The sequence below is a fragment of the Plectropomus leopardus genome, chromosome 1, assembly GCF_026936395.1.
Source record: "Plectropomus leopardus strain MGB_pleo_1.0 chromosome 1, ASM2693639v1, whole genome shotgun sequence".
Lineage (NCBI taxonomy): Eukaryota > Metazoa > Chordata > Actinopteri > Perciformes > Serranidae > Plectropomus > Plectropomus leopardus.
The window spans coordinates 3,079,118-3,096,712 of record NC_142176.1 but is presented as its reverse complement, the minus strand read 5'-3'; the positions used below and the strand labels follow the sequence as shown (position 1 = coordinate 3,096,712).

The window sequence follows — 17,595 nt, the reverse complement described above, 5'->3', positions numbered from 1 at the left end:
TTTATCAGATTTAGGGGGATTTGGTGGCGTCTGGCAGAGAGGATCGCCGATTGCAACCAGCTGAAACTTCTTCTCTCCAAACAAACAGATCAGGTGATTCAAACAAGGAAAAACCCTGAAAAAAGCAGCAGGCGGCAGTAAAAGAAGCACAGAAATGCATCAACGAAGACAGAGAAGAAGTGTGTTTTTATGAGAACTTTATGAGGAAGGAAAGAAATTCAGCAAACTTGTAAGACCTCAATGATACACACACATTAATCTGCTGAGTAACACTGAATAAAAAAGACTTCAAACCCACAGGACACCTTTAAGATGAAAGTGATGAATATATTTTCCATTTTGCACAAAAATATCACCCGCGAGATTCAAACAAAAACAAAACGGAGGATTTACAGTTTACAATGACGACAGCAGATTTACCGTCAGGGTTTGTGCTGTCACGAAAACCTGGAAAAGCTACTAAATTTAAAAATAGTAATTTCCAGGCCTGGAAAAGTTTTAGAGAACGCAGTATACCCTGAAAGCTTCAGAGAAGTCGTGGAATTTTGTTTCACAAACCTGTATAATAACACGAGGTGTGAAATTTGAAAATACAACGATCATTTCCGTTTTTACAGTTTGTGGCTGAGATCAGTGGTGTTATTCTGGTGATTTCTGAAAGGAAAAAAAGACAAATATTTTGTTAAAGAAAGCATGCCTTCCTAACCTGTAGGCCCAAAAATACACGTTTAAAAAAATATCCAAGTTCTTCCTTTAAAAATCACCAATTTTGTTTTTAAAGGAAAAAATATATGAAAGTAGAGTCAAATTTTTCCTTTGAAAATCATCAAAAAACATTAAAGGGAAAAGAGAAAAAAATCGCCAAAAATCACCTGTGTTTGGAAGCCATGGATTTACTTATGTTTTTTATTTTTTATAGTATATTTAATGATATATTTTGGAGTTTGATTTTTTAAAATTTGCCTCAAACTCATGGAAATGTATTGGTAAAAATGTGTAGGAACCCTTTAACTTTGAGCTTCAGTCTTTTTCACAGTGAAGTCCACACGTTTGGACAGCAGCGGCGTTCTTTTATTTTGATGTTATTTAACAGAAGAAGAACTCTGCTGCTGTTCGTGTTATTCAGAGGAAACGAAAAGGTGTCAGAGAGCTGCGTCGCGGTCAGTTGTCGTCTTGCTCTGAGCTCCTCCTGTAGTTCTTCCGTTTGGTCTTCCTGAAGGAGGTGAAGGAGGTGTTTGTGTCCTCCATCCTCTCACCTTTGTCCTCCTTCACCTCTGTCTTCTCCTCTGGTTGACCCACAGCTCCCCTCACGTCTTTGTCCTCATCTCTCTTTCTGTCCTTTTCTACACTCTGCTCTCTACTCCTTCCTCCCTCCCTGCCCTCCTCCTGCTCGTCCTCCTCGTCCAGGTGACTGAGGCGCGTCTCCTTCTCTTTGCCTCTGACCGCCGTCAGATGATCGGCAGGTTGCTCCTTCTGCAGCCCGCTCGGTCTGGAGAAGATCATCTTCTGCAGGACGTCACAGGAGGACTCGCTCCGGCTCTCCTGCTGCGTCTCCTTCCTCTGCTGCAGACCGGACAGGAAGTTGAGAGCCGCCCTGCTGTTGCCCTGATCGCTGGTCTCTGCCACGTCCTCCAGACTGTAGTGCGTCCAGCGTTCTGGGTGCACCAGGTAGTCCGGGACGCCTCTCTTCTTCGCTGGTGATGGGCCGTCGGACGGAGGCTGGCTCGTCTTCCTGCTGGGACGTGGAGGCAGAGGACGAGCAAACACTCCATCCATGTCACTCTCCTGGTTCAGAGAGGAGGACGGGGACAGCCGGGGGACACTGTCCAGGCTGTCAAAGATGCTGTGGCTGCGGTTTGAGAAAGCTGAGCTCCCTCCTCTCAGGCTGAACGGACTCTGAGCTCCGCGTCCTGCGGCCGGAGCAGCGACCTCCCCGCCGTCTTCGTCGTCGTCACAGTCCAGCTCCGGGTCAAAGGGGGCGCTGCTGAGTCCTCCTTCAGGCTCCGAGTCATCACTGGCTGACAGCTCGTCCACGTCGTCGCTGTTTAACGCCTCGTCGTGGTCATTTTTCTGATCGCTCATCTTAACGGGACGCAGCAGCTCTAAATCGATGACCTGCTGAGAGACGAAGACGGTAACAACTCCAGCAACAGCTGCAGTGTGAGTACGAACCCCCGAAAACAGACATTTGTTTCTTTTTTTTCCCCACATTCAAAGTCTGTAACACACAACCAGGCTTACACAGGTTTTATACGTCAGCCAGGCTGATAATCTTTTGGCCTTTATTCAGATATGTAATCATGATAATTAGCTTTAAATACCATTTTTTCTAGCTTTTTCAAAAATAATGTTCCTAATTCCATGCAATTTGTGAAATTTGTTACTAAGTTGATTATTGCCTTATTTCATCAGTTTTTGAAAGAAACTGCACCGGTTTGCTTCAGAGGTTTAAATTTTTGTGAAAGGCATCTGAATGCAGCAAAACAGAAGTGATGTTGCCCCAGGTTTTAAAGGGTTAGAGGAAACATCAGACATTTTTAAATGACTGGAATCATTCTTGTTTGGCCATCATTCAGCCAGTTAGAAATTCGGTTATTTAGAGATGGGTACCGCTCAGGCCAGGTAAACTGTGGATGTGCGCTCACCATGTTTGTGCTCCTGCTGTAGCGTTCATGTTGTCTCTGCTGGTCTGCAGACTCACTGGCTCTTCAAGAAACTGAGCAAATGCCCCAAACACTGCCACTCTGCTGCTGATCGATCTGAGATTAAAGGCAAGGGCATGAAATAAAATCAACAGACCAGGAACTGAGGAGACCTGATGACACGTTGTGAAAGACTAGTAAAAGACATGATGAATGTGGAGAACGTAGAGAAGTTCTGTTCAAGTTTTTATGCCTCCGTGAAACCTGAGACAATTTGATTTCTCTCAAAAACATGGTAAACACCTGAGAAACTTAAAAAGAAATTAAGAAATGTCCACACAAATTGCAAAAAAAAAGAAAAGGAAAAGGAAAAGATGTGAAAATTATTTGGGGGTTTATAAGATAGATATGATCAAAACCTAGAGAAAATGTCCAGGAAACTGTATTATTAATTCTCTTAATTATATATAGAATTTTTTTGTGATCATTTTTTTCTTTTATTGACATTGACTGTACAGAATATATCAATGAATGAACAGGTCATTTTAAAAAAGGGTGATAACACAGACATACAATCAATATCCAAAAGACAAAACTGGTGAAATATAAATATTTAAATATATTTTAAATAATTTTATATTTAATTTTTCTATATTTATATTTACATTTTAGCACTTTCTTGGGGTCATTTTCTATCGCTTTTTCCTTGCATATTTTCAGGTAATTTTCTGGTAACTTTTTTATTTTTTTTTACTAATTTCTTGCTGAGTTTTTTTTTTTGTTTTTTTTTTTTTAGGCCATTTCTTGTTAAGTTGCTTGTCGCCCTCTTCCCGTGTTTCTGAGAGAAATCCAGCCAGTTTGCTCAGGTTTCAAAGGGTTAAATGTGGTTTATCTGGCACATTGTTGGAGTTATCGAAACTACAGTCTCACTGAGTCCACTCTTACCGTATGTTGGTGATACTGTGCATCTATACATCTATATAAATATATGTTCATTAATTTATATTTTATGATCCATTCTGTTCACCTGTTCTTGGCATTACAGATTACACTATTTGTTTGGGTTTGTTTTTAAAGATATTTAAATGTTCTTTGTATATTAAATCTGGTGGTAGCTCACGGGACGAGGTTTACAGTAGCAGTGTAATCATACGCGCGGTTTTAGATGCATATTTTATGTAAAATGCGGGTGTAATAATTATGAATGAATTAGTCTGTGAGGCGGACGCGAGTCTTTAGCATGCTAATGCTAACCTGACGGCTGTTAAAACAGCCGAGCGTCGCTTCGGTGAAACTACATTTCTTGAGAGACAAGCTACACCTTTATTTTACATATTTAACCTTTAAATGAATGTAAATGTACTTTAATTCGCCACAGTTTACCTTAATGTTGTTTCCACGACCCGCTAACGTTTCACAAACCAAACACTTTCTTCTTCGACTTCTTTTTTTGTAGCGTCACTGCGTCACGTTTCTCCAAAAGTGCCACTGCCGCCCAGCGGCCATAAGATGTAACTGCAGCAGGGAACTGCACTTAAATCACCGGAGTAACGAAGAAATGATGCTGCATTACAGTACTAAAGTATTTTTTGATGAGTATCTGTACTTTACTTGAGTTTTTGTATGTCTTTAAATTTTCACTTTTACTCCAGTATATCCTGAATAAAATGAAGGCCTATACTTCATCCCCAATACATTTCTCTTAAGCAGACTTATTGTTGTTGTTTACTACAAAATAGAGAAGAAGAAAAGACAGAGAAACTGAATTTTGTTTTTTAAACCCTTTGAGTTTAAAAAAACCCCTTGAGTTGTGGAAACAATAAAGGGAGACCTTGTTTTTCTTCAAGCTTAATGTACTCGCTATTTTTTAGGTGGTGTGCAGCATCAAAATAGAGCTTCTTTATCCAAAAAAAGTGCCAGCAGATGATTCCAAGCACCCCCCGACAGAGGTCCTGGCTAAGACCCCAATGTCAATCTTCTAAAGCAGTGCTACTCAACTTACTCAGTGTTACCTACCCCTCATAGGGTGCCAGGTGGCCTCCCAATCATTTTCTAAATCACAATAAAAATAAAGTGATTCACACCGGGAATTGTTTTTGTATTTTTAGTATACATAAGATGCATGAGTGCATAAAACTGCATCAAAATAGAGCTTGTTGATTAACAAAAAGAGTAGGATCCCTCACAAACCCTATTGTCCAAAAATCCTGAAAATGTCCTGAATTCTTAGAAATATCTAGAAATCCTAGAAACGTCCTAAACTCCTAGAAATGTTTGAAAAACATCCTAAATCTGTAGAAATGTGCTAAAATACTTGAAATGTCCTTAAATCCTACAAACATCCTCATATCCCAGAATCATCCTAAAATCCTAGAAGTGTCCTAAAGTCCAAGAAATGCCTTAAAATCCAAGAAACATGTATGGGGCTGCTGCAACTGTCATTTTGCAAAAATCCCCTTATTAATTTTCTAATTAATTACTTAATAACAATACCAATAACAATAACAACAATAATAATAATAATAATAATAATAATAATAATAATAATAATAATAATAATAATAATAATAATAATAATAATAATAATAATAATAATAATAATAATAAAACACTCCAGTCCACAAGGTGGCGCATGCAATCTATAGATTTTATCACAACCGCCTTCAAAACTCAAAGAAGAAGAAGAAGCAGAAGAAGCTGACGGTTCCCTCTTCTCATTGGCTCACAGGCGTAAAGGGCGGGTCATCCTGTGGTTGTGCCGCTGCTGATTGGCTGCGGCTCTTCAGACCGGGAATATTTTGAAAGTCTCTGGGTGGGCGCAGTTAGTTTGTCAAACTTGTGCAGCGCCTCTGACTGTTAAGCGCATAAAACAGATTTATTTTCCCGAAAACGCATTTATCGGTTCTTTTTAAAACTCTATGGAGCGAGAATCGGCGGAAAACCCGTCCGTTGGGTCGAGTGAAAGCGGGATGTCGGACATCGTGGTGGCTGATTACGGCTCCTTCGTTAACGTCGAGCTGGACAAAAACACCGAGACCTCCGAGGACAGACAGACTGTGTCCGATAACGTTATAAATCAAGGTTCGTGCCAGTATTTTATATTATACAGTGTTAAAAACACTTCAACAGTCGCTAATGTCGGCCTGTTTGTTAGCTTCATTAGCTGTCGAGCTAATATTGTTGCACGTAACTTGGTTGTGGTTCGGTTTTCCGTCCAAACACAACTCATTTACACAATATTCATCTCTGTTAAAGTGGCAAAACAGTCACTTTTTGTACATTTTTGTGTCTTTTCTGTCCCAAACCAGTGAAATCAAACGCTGTTCAGTGACACAGAGCTTAACGTGACTGTTGTTGCCAAGTAACGTCGCTAACTTTTGAGACAACACGTATTTTTCATGTTTTATTTATTTATTTTGATACAAATATTTGATAGGGACTTTTACACAAGAGAAATAATAATTAAAAAATACCAAGAAAACGAAATAATTGTAATAATAATAATAATAATAATAAATGAATAAAAGGTCGTATTTTCATTTTCTGTAGCTGGACTGTATTGACCACTGAATGTACTGTATTTAAAAACTGTCAATGAAAAGTAGAAAAAGTTAAAGTTTTTAACATCTATCTCATGTTATAACACCGAAAGACAAAAAATATGCTCCCCAGTGTTAGATCTGCTCATGAAACATGATAAACATCTGTCTGTTAATGCATCCTGGAAAAGAAATGTTAATGAAAATGACTGATTAACCAGCATTTCAGTGTCACAGGTAAAGATACTACCTCCTTTGTTGTTGTTGTTGTTCTAGTACCACCCTCCCCAGTGCTAGGTTAACCCTTTGACATCTTGTGTGACATCACTGTTTTCAGTCACCTTTTACACGTATTTAACCCTTTGAAACCTGAGCAAATTGGGGTTGGGTTACTGATTGTTTACACTCAATTAACTATTATTTTCTCAAACAACTGATTAGTAGTTTGATTTATGAGATGTTAGAAAACAGCAAAAGCTGATTTCAAAATTTATTTATTTTATTTTATCTGATAGAGTCGATGCAATTTAACGTAGACAGAAACAGACACATTGTTGTGCATTTCACCATGACGCCGAAGATAGAAACTGTCCAGTACTCAGTCACAGAAGTAGTGTCTTTCTCTGATACTGGTTGTACTGGTTTCACCTGTCTGCTGAATGCCTGTGGAAATCTGTTTCACTGCTGAAAAAAATCTGGGCTGTCTCTGCAGAAGAAAGATGCTCGCAGAATCAGTGACTTCTTTTAAATTTTGCAGACTTGCTTTTATGTGATCTCTCCTTAAGTTAGTTATTTATTAATATTGCTGCTCTTGCTCTTTTTATCTGTTCCTTCTCCTTCTGATGTCCTCTTTTTACCATCTTTTCATGTTGTAAATATATTCCCTTGTTCATCTAACTCATATTTATCTTTTTTCTACCTCTTTGTTTAAAATGCACTGACGTGATGTCATCGTCTTATATTATTTCTTATATTATTTTGTTTTTATCATCTTTTACTGAATTTATTCTTATATTTTCTAAAAATGTATTAATTTAGTAATTTAACTGCCCTTTACATCTGCCTGTTTCATCACTTTTGTTCTCTTTATTTGCTTTATTCTTGTTAAACATTGGTATACACATTTTGACTTTTCACTTTTATAGACCTTTCTCTGTTTAGCATGTTTGTTGATGTTTGTTTTATAATTCCCTGAGTTCTCGCTTTTGCTTAGTCTATCAAGCACTTTGTAATTAAATGTTTTTAAAAGGTGCCATATTAATATAATAAAAGACAAAAGAAATATGCAAATACTTTCAAAATTGGTGCCACATAAACAGAGGAAACAGAAAAAAGGGTCATGGACATTCACTTTTGCTTGAAAAGTGATAATAATAACAATAATAATGAAGTTTGTTTATATAGCACTAATGTTATAAAGAGCTGTACACTTAAAAACACAAAAACAGGAAAAAAAAAAATTAAACGGCACAAAAGAAAAATGTAAAATCAACACACAGGAAAAAGAAAAAAATACAATACAGAAGAAAAAATAAAATCAGGGGTAGAAATTAAATTCAAGACAGGGCAATTAAAAAGAGATCATAGAAATGGTTTTCGATAAAATAAGCTTTTAAAAGTGGTTTAAAAGTAGAGGACCTGCTGGTGGGTGACGTAATCTGGGTATAAAAATTAGTCTCTGAGGTGCAGCCAGTTTTACTGTAGTGAAGCATAAAACTCCACTTAGTAAATAATCTGCAGCTCCTAATGCACGTTTTTCTCCAAACAGCTCTGTTTCAGAATGAAGAGGAGGCTGAAGATGAGAGTGATGAAGATGAGAGTGATGATGACGACAGCGGCACGGACCATTTAATCTCTGAGAAGGCGGGGACGCAGCTGCAGCGGTGTGAGCCCCGCGGAGGAGTCAACTCAAGTCTTCCTGACATCTTTCAGACGAGCCACCTGCTCTTCTACGAGAGGTTCAAGGCGTACCAGGACTACGTGCTCGGTAACGACACACAAACCGAAAAAGTTAATAATAAAAGCCTAGTCCAAATTAGACATCCAGTCCCTTTTACGAGCCCGGTGTGGAGACACAGTTTGACTAATAAAAGCCTGTCTCTATTAGAGGCTCCGTCTGGTTGCCATGTTGTTAATTTTTATAGAATTTCATTTGATGTATAAAACCGGGTTGTTGGCGACCTGCTGGAGGTAACGTTAGTAAGCTGCTGAGATCACACTTACTTTGTCCAAAAAGGTATAATAAATAATAAGATTCTATTTCCATCTTTGCTTAGAAACAGTTTTGTGTGAAATGAATTAAAAATCTGTCCCATAAAGACGACTGTCCCAAATTTAATCCTGTTAAGTTCAATGATTTAAGCAAATAACAGCTATTAATTGAATTTTTACGTTATTCAGCCTCAAATACAGTATTTGATAATTGCGAGTCATTGTATTTATTTGTATGTTTATTTGTTGTTTGTGTGTGCAGGAGACTGTAAGCCGTCCGAGGTGAAGGCCTTCACAGCGGACTACCTGGAGAAGGTGGTGGAGCCGTGTGATTGGTTGGCTCTGTGGTCCACTGACGTCTTTGACGTCCTGGTGGAGGTGAGACCAACTTTCAGACGTGTTTCTGTTCAAATTTGTTTGTGTTATCCTATATTGAAATTATGCATCCTGTATCTTGCATTATTTTTCCTCTTGTTTTAATTTTATCCTAACTCTGCCCTCGTTTTGTATGTCAAAGCACTTTGTAACCTCTGTTTTTAAAGGTGTTATATAAATAAATGTATTATCTTTATTATTTGGATCACAGACTGGCCAAAATATTGCTGAGTAAGGCTGATTAATTGGGGAAAATAATTAGATTTAAATAAAACTTGTGAAGATGGTTATAAAAAATAATTTACAACAGCTTGTTAATTTGACACATAAATTTAGAAGCACAGAAAACGTTTGGTTGAACTTCGGTTTGTGACGTTCGTGAGTTTCATGCTGAAGAGCTGCTCGTGATTTCAGGTGTGTGACGTGGACTGGAAGGACCTGAAGGCGTGTGTGAGGCTGGTGCTGCCGCTGCAGTGTGACACCAGAGGATGTGAGCTCAGCGAGGACGCCATGAAGTCTCTGCTGGAGGCCACTCAGCACAAAGTCCCTCTGCAGGAGCTGCTGGTGGTCTACGAGCAGTCCGGGGACTTCGATCAGACCGCCATCGCTCTCGAGCACCTCAGGTGGGAGTCCGGACATGATTCTGGAGTGTGCTTGTTATTTTTAAAGAGTCTGATAACAGGGTTCCCGCAGATCCTAAAACGTCTTAAAAGCCTTTGAATTCATCAATCTAAGAAAAGGCCTAATTGGTGTGAAAATGAACTTAAATTGATTTTTCAAAACTCTTAAAAATGCTCAGACATGAGAAGTCAGATTTTCAGGATCTTTTTTTCTGACGTTGCATTTTAAAATCTCAAAATAATTGTCAGCATTTATTTTTTTGTTAAATAATTTAAAAAATCAATTTTTTTAACTCGTCATGATGGGAATTGAAATAATGAAATCTCACATGCAGACTGAGAAGCACAAAAATCACCCAGAAAACCGTCCACGAATAACAGATATTTCCCACTTCTGTTGGTAAATTAGATTAAATAAATTTCATAGATCGTCTCCCTTTTTCTTTTCAAAAGTCATGTTTTAATGCTACAATAAATATTTCTTTCCTATAAATATTCTTCAGTTTTTGGTTATTAGAAAAACGGTCTTAAACACAATCCCAAGTGGCATTAAAACAGTCTTAAAAAGTCTGAAAAAAGTTCATTTCCCAGCTGTGACGTCCTGTCCTCTTCTGTCCTCCTCTGTCTGCAGGTTTTTCTATAAACACATCTGGAGGCAGTGGGACGAGGAAGATGAAGACGATGACTTTGACTACTTTGTCCGCTGCGTGGAGCCTCGTCTCAGGCTGTGAGTGCGCCGCGTTTATGGATGATCATGAACTGTATTCATTCAGGTGTAGGGATGCGGATTAAAACCTGGTCCTATTGAGGACCCGGTTCTGCCTTTTTTCAAATGCTGAATCAATAACTTTTGAGCAATAATGCAACATAACATCTTGAGTCAAAAATATATTATATTATGTACTTTCTTTATTGTGGAAAAAAATGTTTTTCATGTAATGCTGCTGAAATATTTTTGGTCCGTTACATCAGCAAGGTTTATTCAAGGCTAGAAATCGTTTTGTTCTGTTCAGAAAAAGCGAAACCAGTTCTGTTAAAAACGTATTGTCGCCTCATCTATCCACAAATTAACAGAAAAGTATCGATAGAGGTTTCGATAAAGACTCGGATCGTTAATAGTCTGGATAATTGTATCAATAACGAATGATCCCATCCCTATTCTAGTGTTTCATTCCCATGAATCCCTTTAAAACTGTGTCTCCTCTCAGCTACTACGACATCTTAGAGGACAGAGTCCCAGCGGGCCTGGTGGCAGAGTACCAGTCCTTACTGGAAAACTGCTCCCAGTGCTTCCAGCAGTTCTCGGTTCTGCGCAGCGGCCTCAGCACCGACTCGGACTCGGAGCTGGACAACGTTTCGATGGTGGAGGGCCTGAAGCTCTACGACCAGCTGGAGACGTTCAAACGCAAACTTCACATCATCGAGAACCCCCTGCTGAGGTAAGAGAGGTGTGAGGTTCTTCATCCAGGGTTTCTGCAGATCCTTAAAAAACCTTAAAAAGCACTGAATTCATTAACTAAAAAAACACACTAAAACAGGCCTTTATTGGTGTTAACATGTCTTCAACAAATCTTTCAAAAGTCCTAAAAATGTTCAGACGTGTGAAATGGGATTTTTCTGAATCTTTTTTTCTAACATTGTATTGTAAAATTTTCAAACTGGTAACCTTATTTTTTTATGATTGTTTTTTTTTAAATACATAACATTTGCCAAATTCCTCACGTATGAATGTCACCAACAAAAGTCATGTTTTATGTTAAAATGAATATTTGAAATAATTTATAATATATATTAATTGATGCAGGTTCAGGTCATCTGTCTTTACTTTTTTTTGTTTGTTTTTCAGTTTTGGTTATTATAAAATTGGTCTTGAATTGAATTCTGAGTGGCATTAAAAAGTCTTTAAAAGTCTTATATCCAACTTGTCTTGAGCTGTAGGAGCTCATCGAATGCCTTTCTCCCTCGCCATGACCTCTTCTTTGGCCATCTTATGCAATCTTTCCTCAATATCCTCACCGTGCTCACCTCCAGCTCCTCCTCTGCAGGTACGTGCTGGGCTACAAAGGTAACGCCCGGCAGCAGTGTGCGCAGAGTCGAGGGCTCAGAGAGTCGGGTGTGAAGGTGGTCCACGTGGTCACGGCCTCCTGCAGCACCGTCCAACTGCAGTCCCTCCTCACTGACCGACTGCTGCCTCTGTGTGCTTCCTCTGAGGACACCGAGATTCAGGTCAGTCCTACACACACACACACACACACACACACACACACACACACACACACACTCACACACTCACACACTGATAACTAGAATAGATAGAATATCTTTACTTTATTTTATTTATTTATTTTTTTAAAATTTATTTTATATACATAAAATCTTTCAAATTCCACTTGCATAAACATCACCAAAAAAATCAATGTTTTATGTTACAATAAAAAATTTGTGTTAAATTGTCCCTTAGCAATTGATGTCCATTTGTTTGTTGTAAAATTGGTCTTAAATTTCAGTCCACGTGGCATTAATAAAGTCTTAAAAAGTCTTAAATCTAACTTGCCTAAAGCTTTAGGAACCCTGATAAACACTGGAGGAGCTCTCCTAAGCTGTGTGTCTTATTTTCTCTCTCTCTCTGTGTGTGTGTGTGTGTGTGTGTGTGTGTGTGTGTGTGTGTGTGTGTGTGTGTGTGTGTAGTTTCATAAAGAGCCCGTGTCAGCGGTGGAAGCGTGCCATCAGGGCGACGTGGTCATCGTTCTCCCGGGGATCTACAGTGTCAGCAGCTCCATCTTCCTGCCAGACTCCATCACGATCGAAGGTAAACGGCTCTTATCTTGTTTCGACATCAGATGGATGTGATGTGTTTGGAGGTTGTAGCTGTAAATCAGTCGTTACGTCCACCGGCTCACTGCAGAGTTTTGTCCTTTCTCTTTTATCTTTTGTTACCTCATGATGAATACCGTTTGACACCTTTTGACGTTATACGTCTTTGTGTTGGTGGAAGTTATTGTCTATTATCTTTTCGTATAATCATAATTTGTATAATTTGTATTTATAGACAGTTTTTAGGTGTGGAAGTGAATTGTTTATGGGAATTAATGTATGTTATTTGGTTTGACTCGTATTACCCCTTAAGTGAAGAGTTGACAGATTTTCAGCCTGGTCGATTGTCGGAGCCGATATTTGGCATATTGCTGATTATCTGTATCAGCATTTATTTTAATGATCTCCAAGAAAATTAATTAATTAAAAAGTGCAAAGAAAGTGTCAGCATGGGAGGAACCTTTACTTTGTAAAACCTCAGGGGGCAAATTTTATTTATTCATTTTTATTTTTATTTTTACTTGATTTTATAATGAATGTGAACATTTCAGTTTTGATCAAACATTTGCTAAATGCATTTACATAAAGTTTTGTGTCAGAGTTTATTATATTCCAAATTCAAAATGTCGACAGAAAGATTTTCATTTTTATTGTAATTGCATTTCGGTGCCAAACAGTGGTTATCGGTCTCATCAACTGCTAATAATTGGTAAAACCAAAATAGGTCCACCCCCCCTTTAATGGACAAATAAATTATTTTTTAATAAAGTATTTTCTTTCCCATTAATCTTCTGTTCTCTGCTATATCGTGTAGACACTCTTATTGTACGTCATTGATCCTGTGCCTGCTTGATCTTATTTCTTAATATTGTAGGATTCTTTATTTGCTTTTGTAAATTATTTTGAGGTGAGATTCTCTTATAACCCTCTAGGAGTTTTCTGTATCTCACCTGCACAATCTACTTCTATTTTGTTGATAAGCTGCTGTTTTGTTTTTACTTCACAAATATTTATTTGTGACACCAAAAATATACTACAAATACTATTTAGAGATAAGCTCCAGTGTACTTGGATGTGTTTGTTAAACCTCTGTGACTTTTCTCTGGGTTTAAACCTGAAAAGTGAGCAATGCAGTCTAACAAACACTCATCTTTACCGTAATGACGGTTCACTGACGGCGTTCTTGTGCTGTCCGTGCGCCAGGCTTCGGGCTCCCTGATGAGGTGGTGATTGAGAAGAAAAACAAAGGCGACTCGTTTGTGGAGTCCACAGGAGCTGACGTCAGACTGTCCAACATCAAGTTCATCCAGCACGATGCTATCGAAGGCATTCTGTGTGAGTATGCTGTAAATATATGACTCCAGGTCGCAGGTGGAAGGAGGAATTAAAGAAGACAAATAAAAGTAAGAGTATAGCATGAGTCAGTAAAAACATAGTAAGTAAAAGCAAGATAGAAACAGAAATTTGCCATCTGTAAAAATAAGACTTAAAAGTGCAAAGATCAATGAATAATACTGAATTTTGCTCCTACATAATATAATAATAATAATAATTCACTTTATTTGTATAGCAGTCCAACCTGCTCTACGAGAAAGAAATTAAATGCAGCAAGTGCTTCACATCAAAACACATAAAAGACAAAAAGACATAATAAAACCTGCATGTAAAAATAAAATAAAATCAGAATAGAAAACATAGAATGCATCTTCAAATGGATAAAATCCTCTTGATAATACTAGTAAAAGTAAGATAAAATGGGGATAAAAATTTAGTGTACAAAATACATAACATAAAGTGGAAAATAAGCTAAACCCACTGACATAATTAATAAGATCAGCATGAAAATAGAGTATGTAAAATGCATAAAATCAAGGTAAATAAGACATCTTAAAGATGTGCAGCTACATAAGTGCAAAGCAGCTGAATCAGAGCTGGTTAAAGGCTAAAGTGAAGAGAGACGTTGCTGCTGTTAAGCCGTCTATTAACACGCCGACTCTCTCCTGTTGTGTTTTCCCGTGCGGTTCGTGTCAGGTGTGCGTCAGGGGACTCTGAACATGGAGAACTGCGTTTTGCAGTGTGAGACGACGGGAGTGATCGTCCGAACATCCGCCCATCTCACCATGAACATGTGTGACCTCTACGGCTCCAAGGTGAGCGCCGTATGACGCCGATCACAGGAGGAAACCTCTCTGAGGCTTCACCTCTCAGTCAGCTGTCAGGAGTGTTTGTTGTTGGTTATTTTGGGTCTTTTTATCAGGTTACAGTCTGTTTGCTGCAGGTGCATCTTTGGTAAACATTTATTTATTAACAGTCAGTGCAGCAGATCCAATCAGAGGTGAGTCTTTTGTCTTTGAGAGATAAACGTGTATGTGGTCAGTCATGTTGCTGCATGTTGTCTGCAGGGTGCCGGTGTGGAGATTTACCCCGGCAGTGTTTGCAGTCTGGTTGGTAACGGCATCCATCACTGTAAAGACGGGATCCTCATCAAGGTGAGAAAAGATGAGACAACTACAAACATTCATCGTGTTGAAAACAAATCGTTTTTCACATTCTTACTGAAAAACTCATCAAGAAACCCAGCTGATGTTTTGGTCTGAGTTCGTCTTAAAAAACAGTGTTATTTAGATTATCAACCAACATGCTCAATCTACGGCTGGGTGACATGGTTTTAATTATAAAATCTAAAAAAATACAGTTATAAATAAGTTAAATGAAATACTGTTATGATGAAATTTTAGAAAACATTTTTATAATTAAATAAATCAAAGCGGCACCCATGGTGCTTTTATTTTGAAGGACCTGGCTCATCTCATGCCAGAAGCTTCTGGCCAACACTTTACAAAACCAGAAATATCCCCTTTAATTGGAATCCCCCAGATTATTTGGCAAAAATGACATGAAATGTGAAATTTTGGGTTGTGTGTTCAGGACTTTGCTGATGAGCTGGATGGGATGCCATCAATCACCATGGAGAACAATGTGATCCACAACAATGAAGGCTACGGAGTGATTCTGGTGAAACCCAACAACGGGGAAACACACGAAGTTCCTCAGGACAGAAGTGGAGGTAAGCAAAGCTCTCACAATCAACAAAAGAACAATAAACAGATATACAGACTGTGTACGGTCATGAAAAACCCGCAAAAGCAATGAAATGTGCAAATAGCAATTTTCAGCCTAGGAAATGGTTTTGGAAAACTAAATGCATCTTGAAAAAAAATTAATTTTTACAGTTTCTGGCTGTGAGAAATGGTATCATTTGGCAAAATTTCTTCAAAATATCACCAAAAACTTTTAAAGAGGCCCTTCTAGTCCCAATTTTTGGGATCATATTTGAATTTTCGGGTCTACTAGAATTGGTTTCCATGCTTTAATGTTCAAAAAACACGTGTGTGTCATAGTGTCCTCTGCTGCAGCAGCTCTGTCTGTCTGAGCTTATGTCCCGCCTCCAAAGAAGCCCAATCTCCTCTGATTGGTCAGCTGGCTCTCTCTATGCATATTCTGTTCGTTACATTGTGATGTCACTAAGTTACGGAAGTAAACACTGAAACTCAGATGAGATTTATGAGCACAGCAATGTCATACAAAACAATAAAGGGAAGGGAAAAACCCAAAGAGCATAAATAGGTCCCCTTTAAAGAAAAACAAGTTGCTTTCTTCTAAATTGCCCACAAAAAAATTTCTTCAAAAATCACCAATTAAAAAAAAAAAAAAAAAAATGTTTTCATTAAAAATCGTCAGTAAAATAAATACAGAATACAGCCATTAAAAAGTCCCTCCCCAGTGCTTAAAAAATGATATGACATATCTTCACCTTCATAAATAACAAACCGTAAATTATATTTAAATATTCAGCTCTAATCCTGTACTAAATTCATTATTTTGTAAAATAATATATGTTTAAAAAAACTGTCGTATAATACTTAAAAAGAACCAGTTAGGTGTATCTGTGGTCATTTCAGAGAATGTGTGGTCTTGAAAATCTGACTCAAAGTCCTGGAAAAGTCCTGGAAATGTATTGGTAAAAAATGTGTATGAACCTTGAATATAGAGGAGGAGACGGAGGCAGGTAAGAAGCTCTCCGCAGCACAGAATCAATACTGAACAGACTTTCTGTTCCCAGACGACCCCGCTGGACCGACAGCTGAGGACAAACCGCAGGGAGGAGTTGCGGATCCTGCCGTCACCTCCACAACGTCAATAACGAGCAGCGGCGGCTCAGCTGACGTTCAGCCTGAACCAGCAGAGAACAACAGCAGCACAGACGGCGACGCGGCCTCCACCTCAGGCAGGAAGTGGCAGTTTACTCGTCAGCTGAGCAGAAACAAGGAAACGTCCTGCAGCCGAGCCGTCCAGGACCTGATGGACCACCAGATCTTTGTCTCCATTCAAGGTAACCAGTTCAGACGCAACGGCATGGGCGACTTCGGCACCTTTTTTTACTGATAAACTAAAGACTGGACGTTTAAACACGTCAGCACACTTGGAACTAACACAGCGCTTTAAAGACTTTTTGTGATGATGGCTTCATGTTTTAGATTTTTTTTTTGTCAAAAATATTGCGGACACACAGCCAACAACTGAGGTGTCCTGCAGAGACGACGATCATGTTCCTGCGAGGGAAGAGTGCCATGACCCGTGTGTGTTTCGGAAAGCACTCTGGCTTTGACCGGCTTCTCAGAGTGAATTTACAGTAAATCGATTCCCACGTTTGCTTTTATTGTATTTATTTCTTTGGGCTACTGACGTGAAATGTTTTTAATTTTTTTTTTAAATGCATTATTTGAAATTCACTCGTCACTTTGCAGTTTTGGTGGTTCCACTTTAGATCTAATAAATGTTACCTGTGTCTCATGGTGATTATGTTGTTACCTTTTTCTTAAGCAGTGCACGGCTGATACTGAGCTCACACAAGCATCTGTTGTTTCCTTTGTTCACGAGAAAGAGTTCACGTGGTGCCTGTTTTTAAAGGTTTTGGGTGTATTTAATGGTTGAGGGAAGTCGTTGGGTTGACAGACTGACTGTAGAGGCCCAGTGAAAATAGACTGAAGTTTTATATTTAGGCTGACTGCTGATACAAATGAGTCTTTGGTTTAAATGCTATTTGTGGAAATTTCCTGCAGATTAAAAAGTGTCTGTTGAAACCTTCACATGTGGTGGTGCAGTCTGATGATCTTTCTATAAGCTGTTCCATCCTCACTGTCCTCAGTGCTGTGGATCACATTATGTGCAGTGCTAAGATCAGCAACATCAGTGTTAATCATAAATCTCTTGACCAGTTTCTTTTCTGAGAAAGAGACTCACATACTTCAAGCATCAAGGACCGTTGGATTTTACCTTGAGTAAGCCAAGAGGATTCTTGCTACCGAGCTAGAGCTCTGCTTTGAAGCTAGT

General features: G+C 38.6%; 2 protein-coding genes across 3 annotated transcripts; one reads left to right on the top strand and one right to left on the bottom strand.

The window, feature by feature from the left end:
* Positions 1-180: 180 nt before the first annotated feature.
* tssc4 (tumor suppressing subtransferable candidate 4) lies at positions 181-4,141 on the bottom strand. 2 transcript variants are annotated; one of them, XM_088082430.1, is made up of 3 exons: positions 4,026-4,141; positions 2,646-2,759; positions 181-2,118 (listed from the first exon to the last, which is right to left on the bottom strand). In XM_088082430.1, the coding sequence occupies exons 2-3, from the start codon at positions 2,646-2,648 to the stop codon at positions 1,162-1,164; spliced, it is 960 nt and encodes a 319-aa protein (XP_087938556.1). In that variant the 5' UTR covers positions 2,649-2,759; positions 4,026-4,141; the 3' UTR covers positions 181-1,161. The 2 variants fall into 2 exon arrangements, with proteins under 2 accessions (XP_087938556.1, XP_087938602.1); XM_088082476.1 differs by having other exon boundaries at positions 181-2,115.
* Positions 4,142-5,418: 1,277 nt separating this feature from the next.
* Positions 5,419-17,351, top strand: shcbp1 (SHC SH2-domain binding protein 1). The gene is made up of 13 exons (XM_088082309.1): positions 5,419-5,723; positions 7,950-8,168; positions 8,655-8,770; positions 9,182-9,390; positions 10,019-10,114; positions 10,596-10,826; positions 11,433-11,613; positions 12,076-12,196; positions 13,405-13,536; positions 14,233-14,351; positions 14,604-14,690; positions 15,130-15,268; positions 16,325-17,351. The coding sequence occupies exons 1-13, from the start codon at positions 5,561-5,563 to the stop codon at positions 16,645-16,647; spliced, it is 2,136 nt and encodes a 711-aa protein (XP_087938435.1). The 5' UTR covers positions 5,419-5,560; the 3' UTR covers positions 16,648-17,351.
* Positions 17,352-17,595: the final 244 nt, after the last annotated feature.

Excerpts from the sequence above, each read along its gene's own strand:
- shcbp1 (XM_088082309.1), top strand. The coding sequence starts at position 5,561 with ATGGAGCGAGAATCGGCGGAAAACCCGTCCGTTGGGTCGAGTGAAAGC. Across the intron at positions 5,724-7,949 it reads CGATAACGTTATAAATCAAG|CTCTGTTTCAGAATGAAGAG; the intron begins GTTCGTGCCAGT and ends TTCTCCAAACAG. Across the intron at positions 15,269-16,324 it reads TCCTCAGGACAGAAGTGGAG|ACGACCCCGCTGGACCGACA; the intron begins GTAAGCAAAGCT and ends TTCTGTTCCCAG.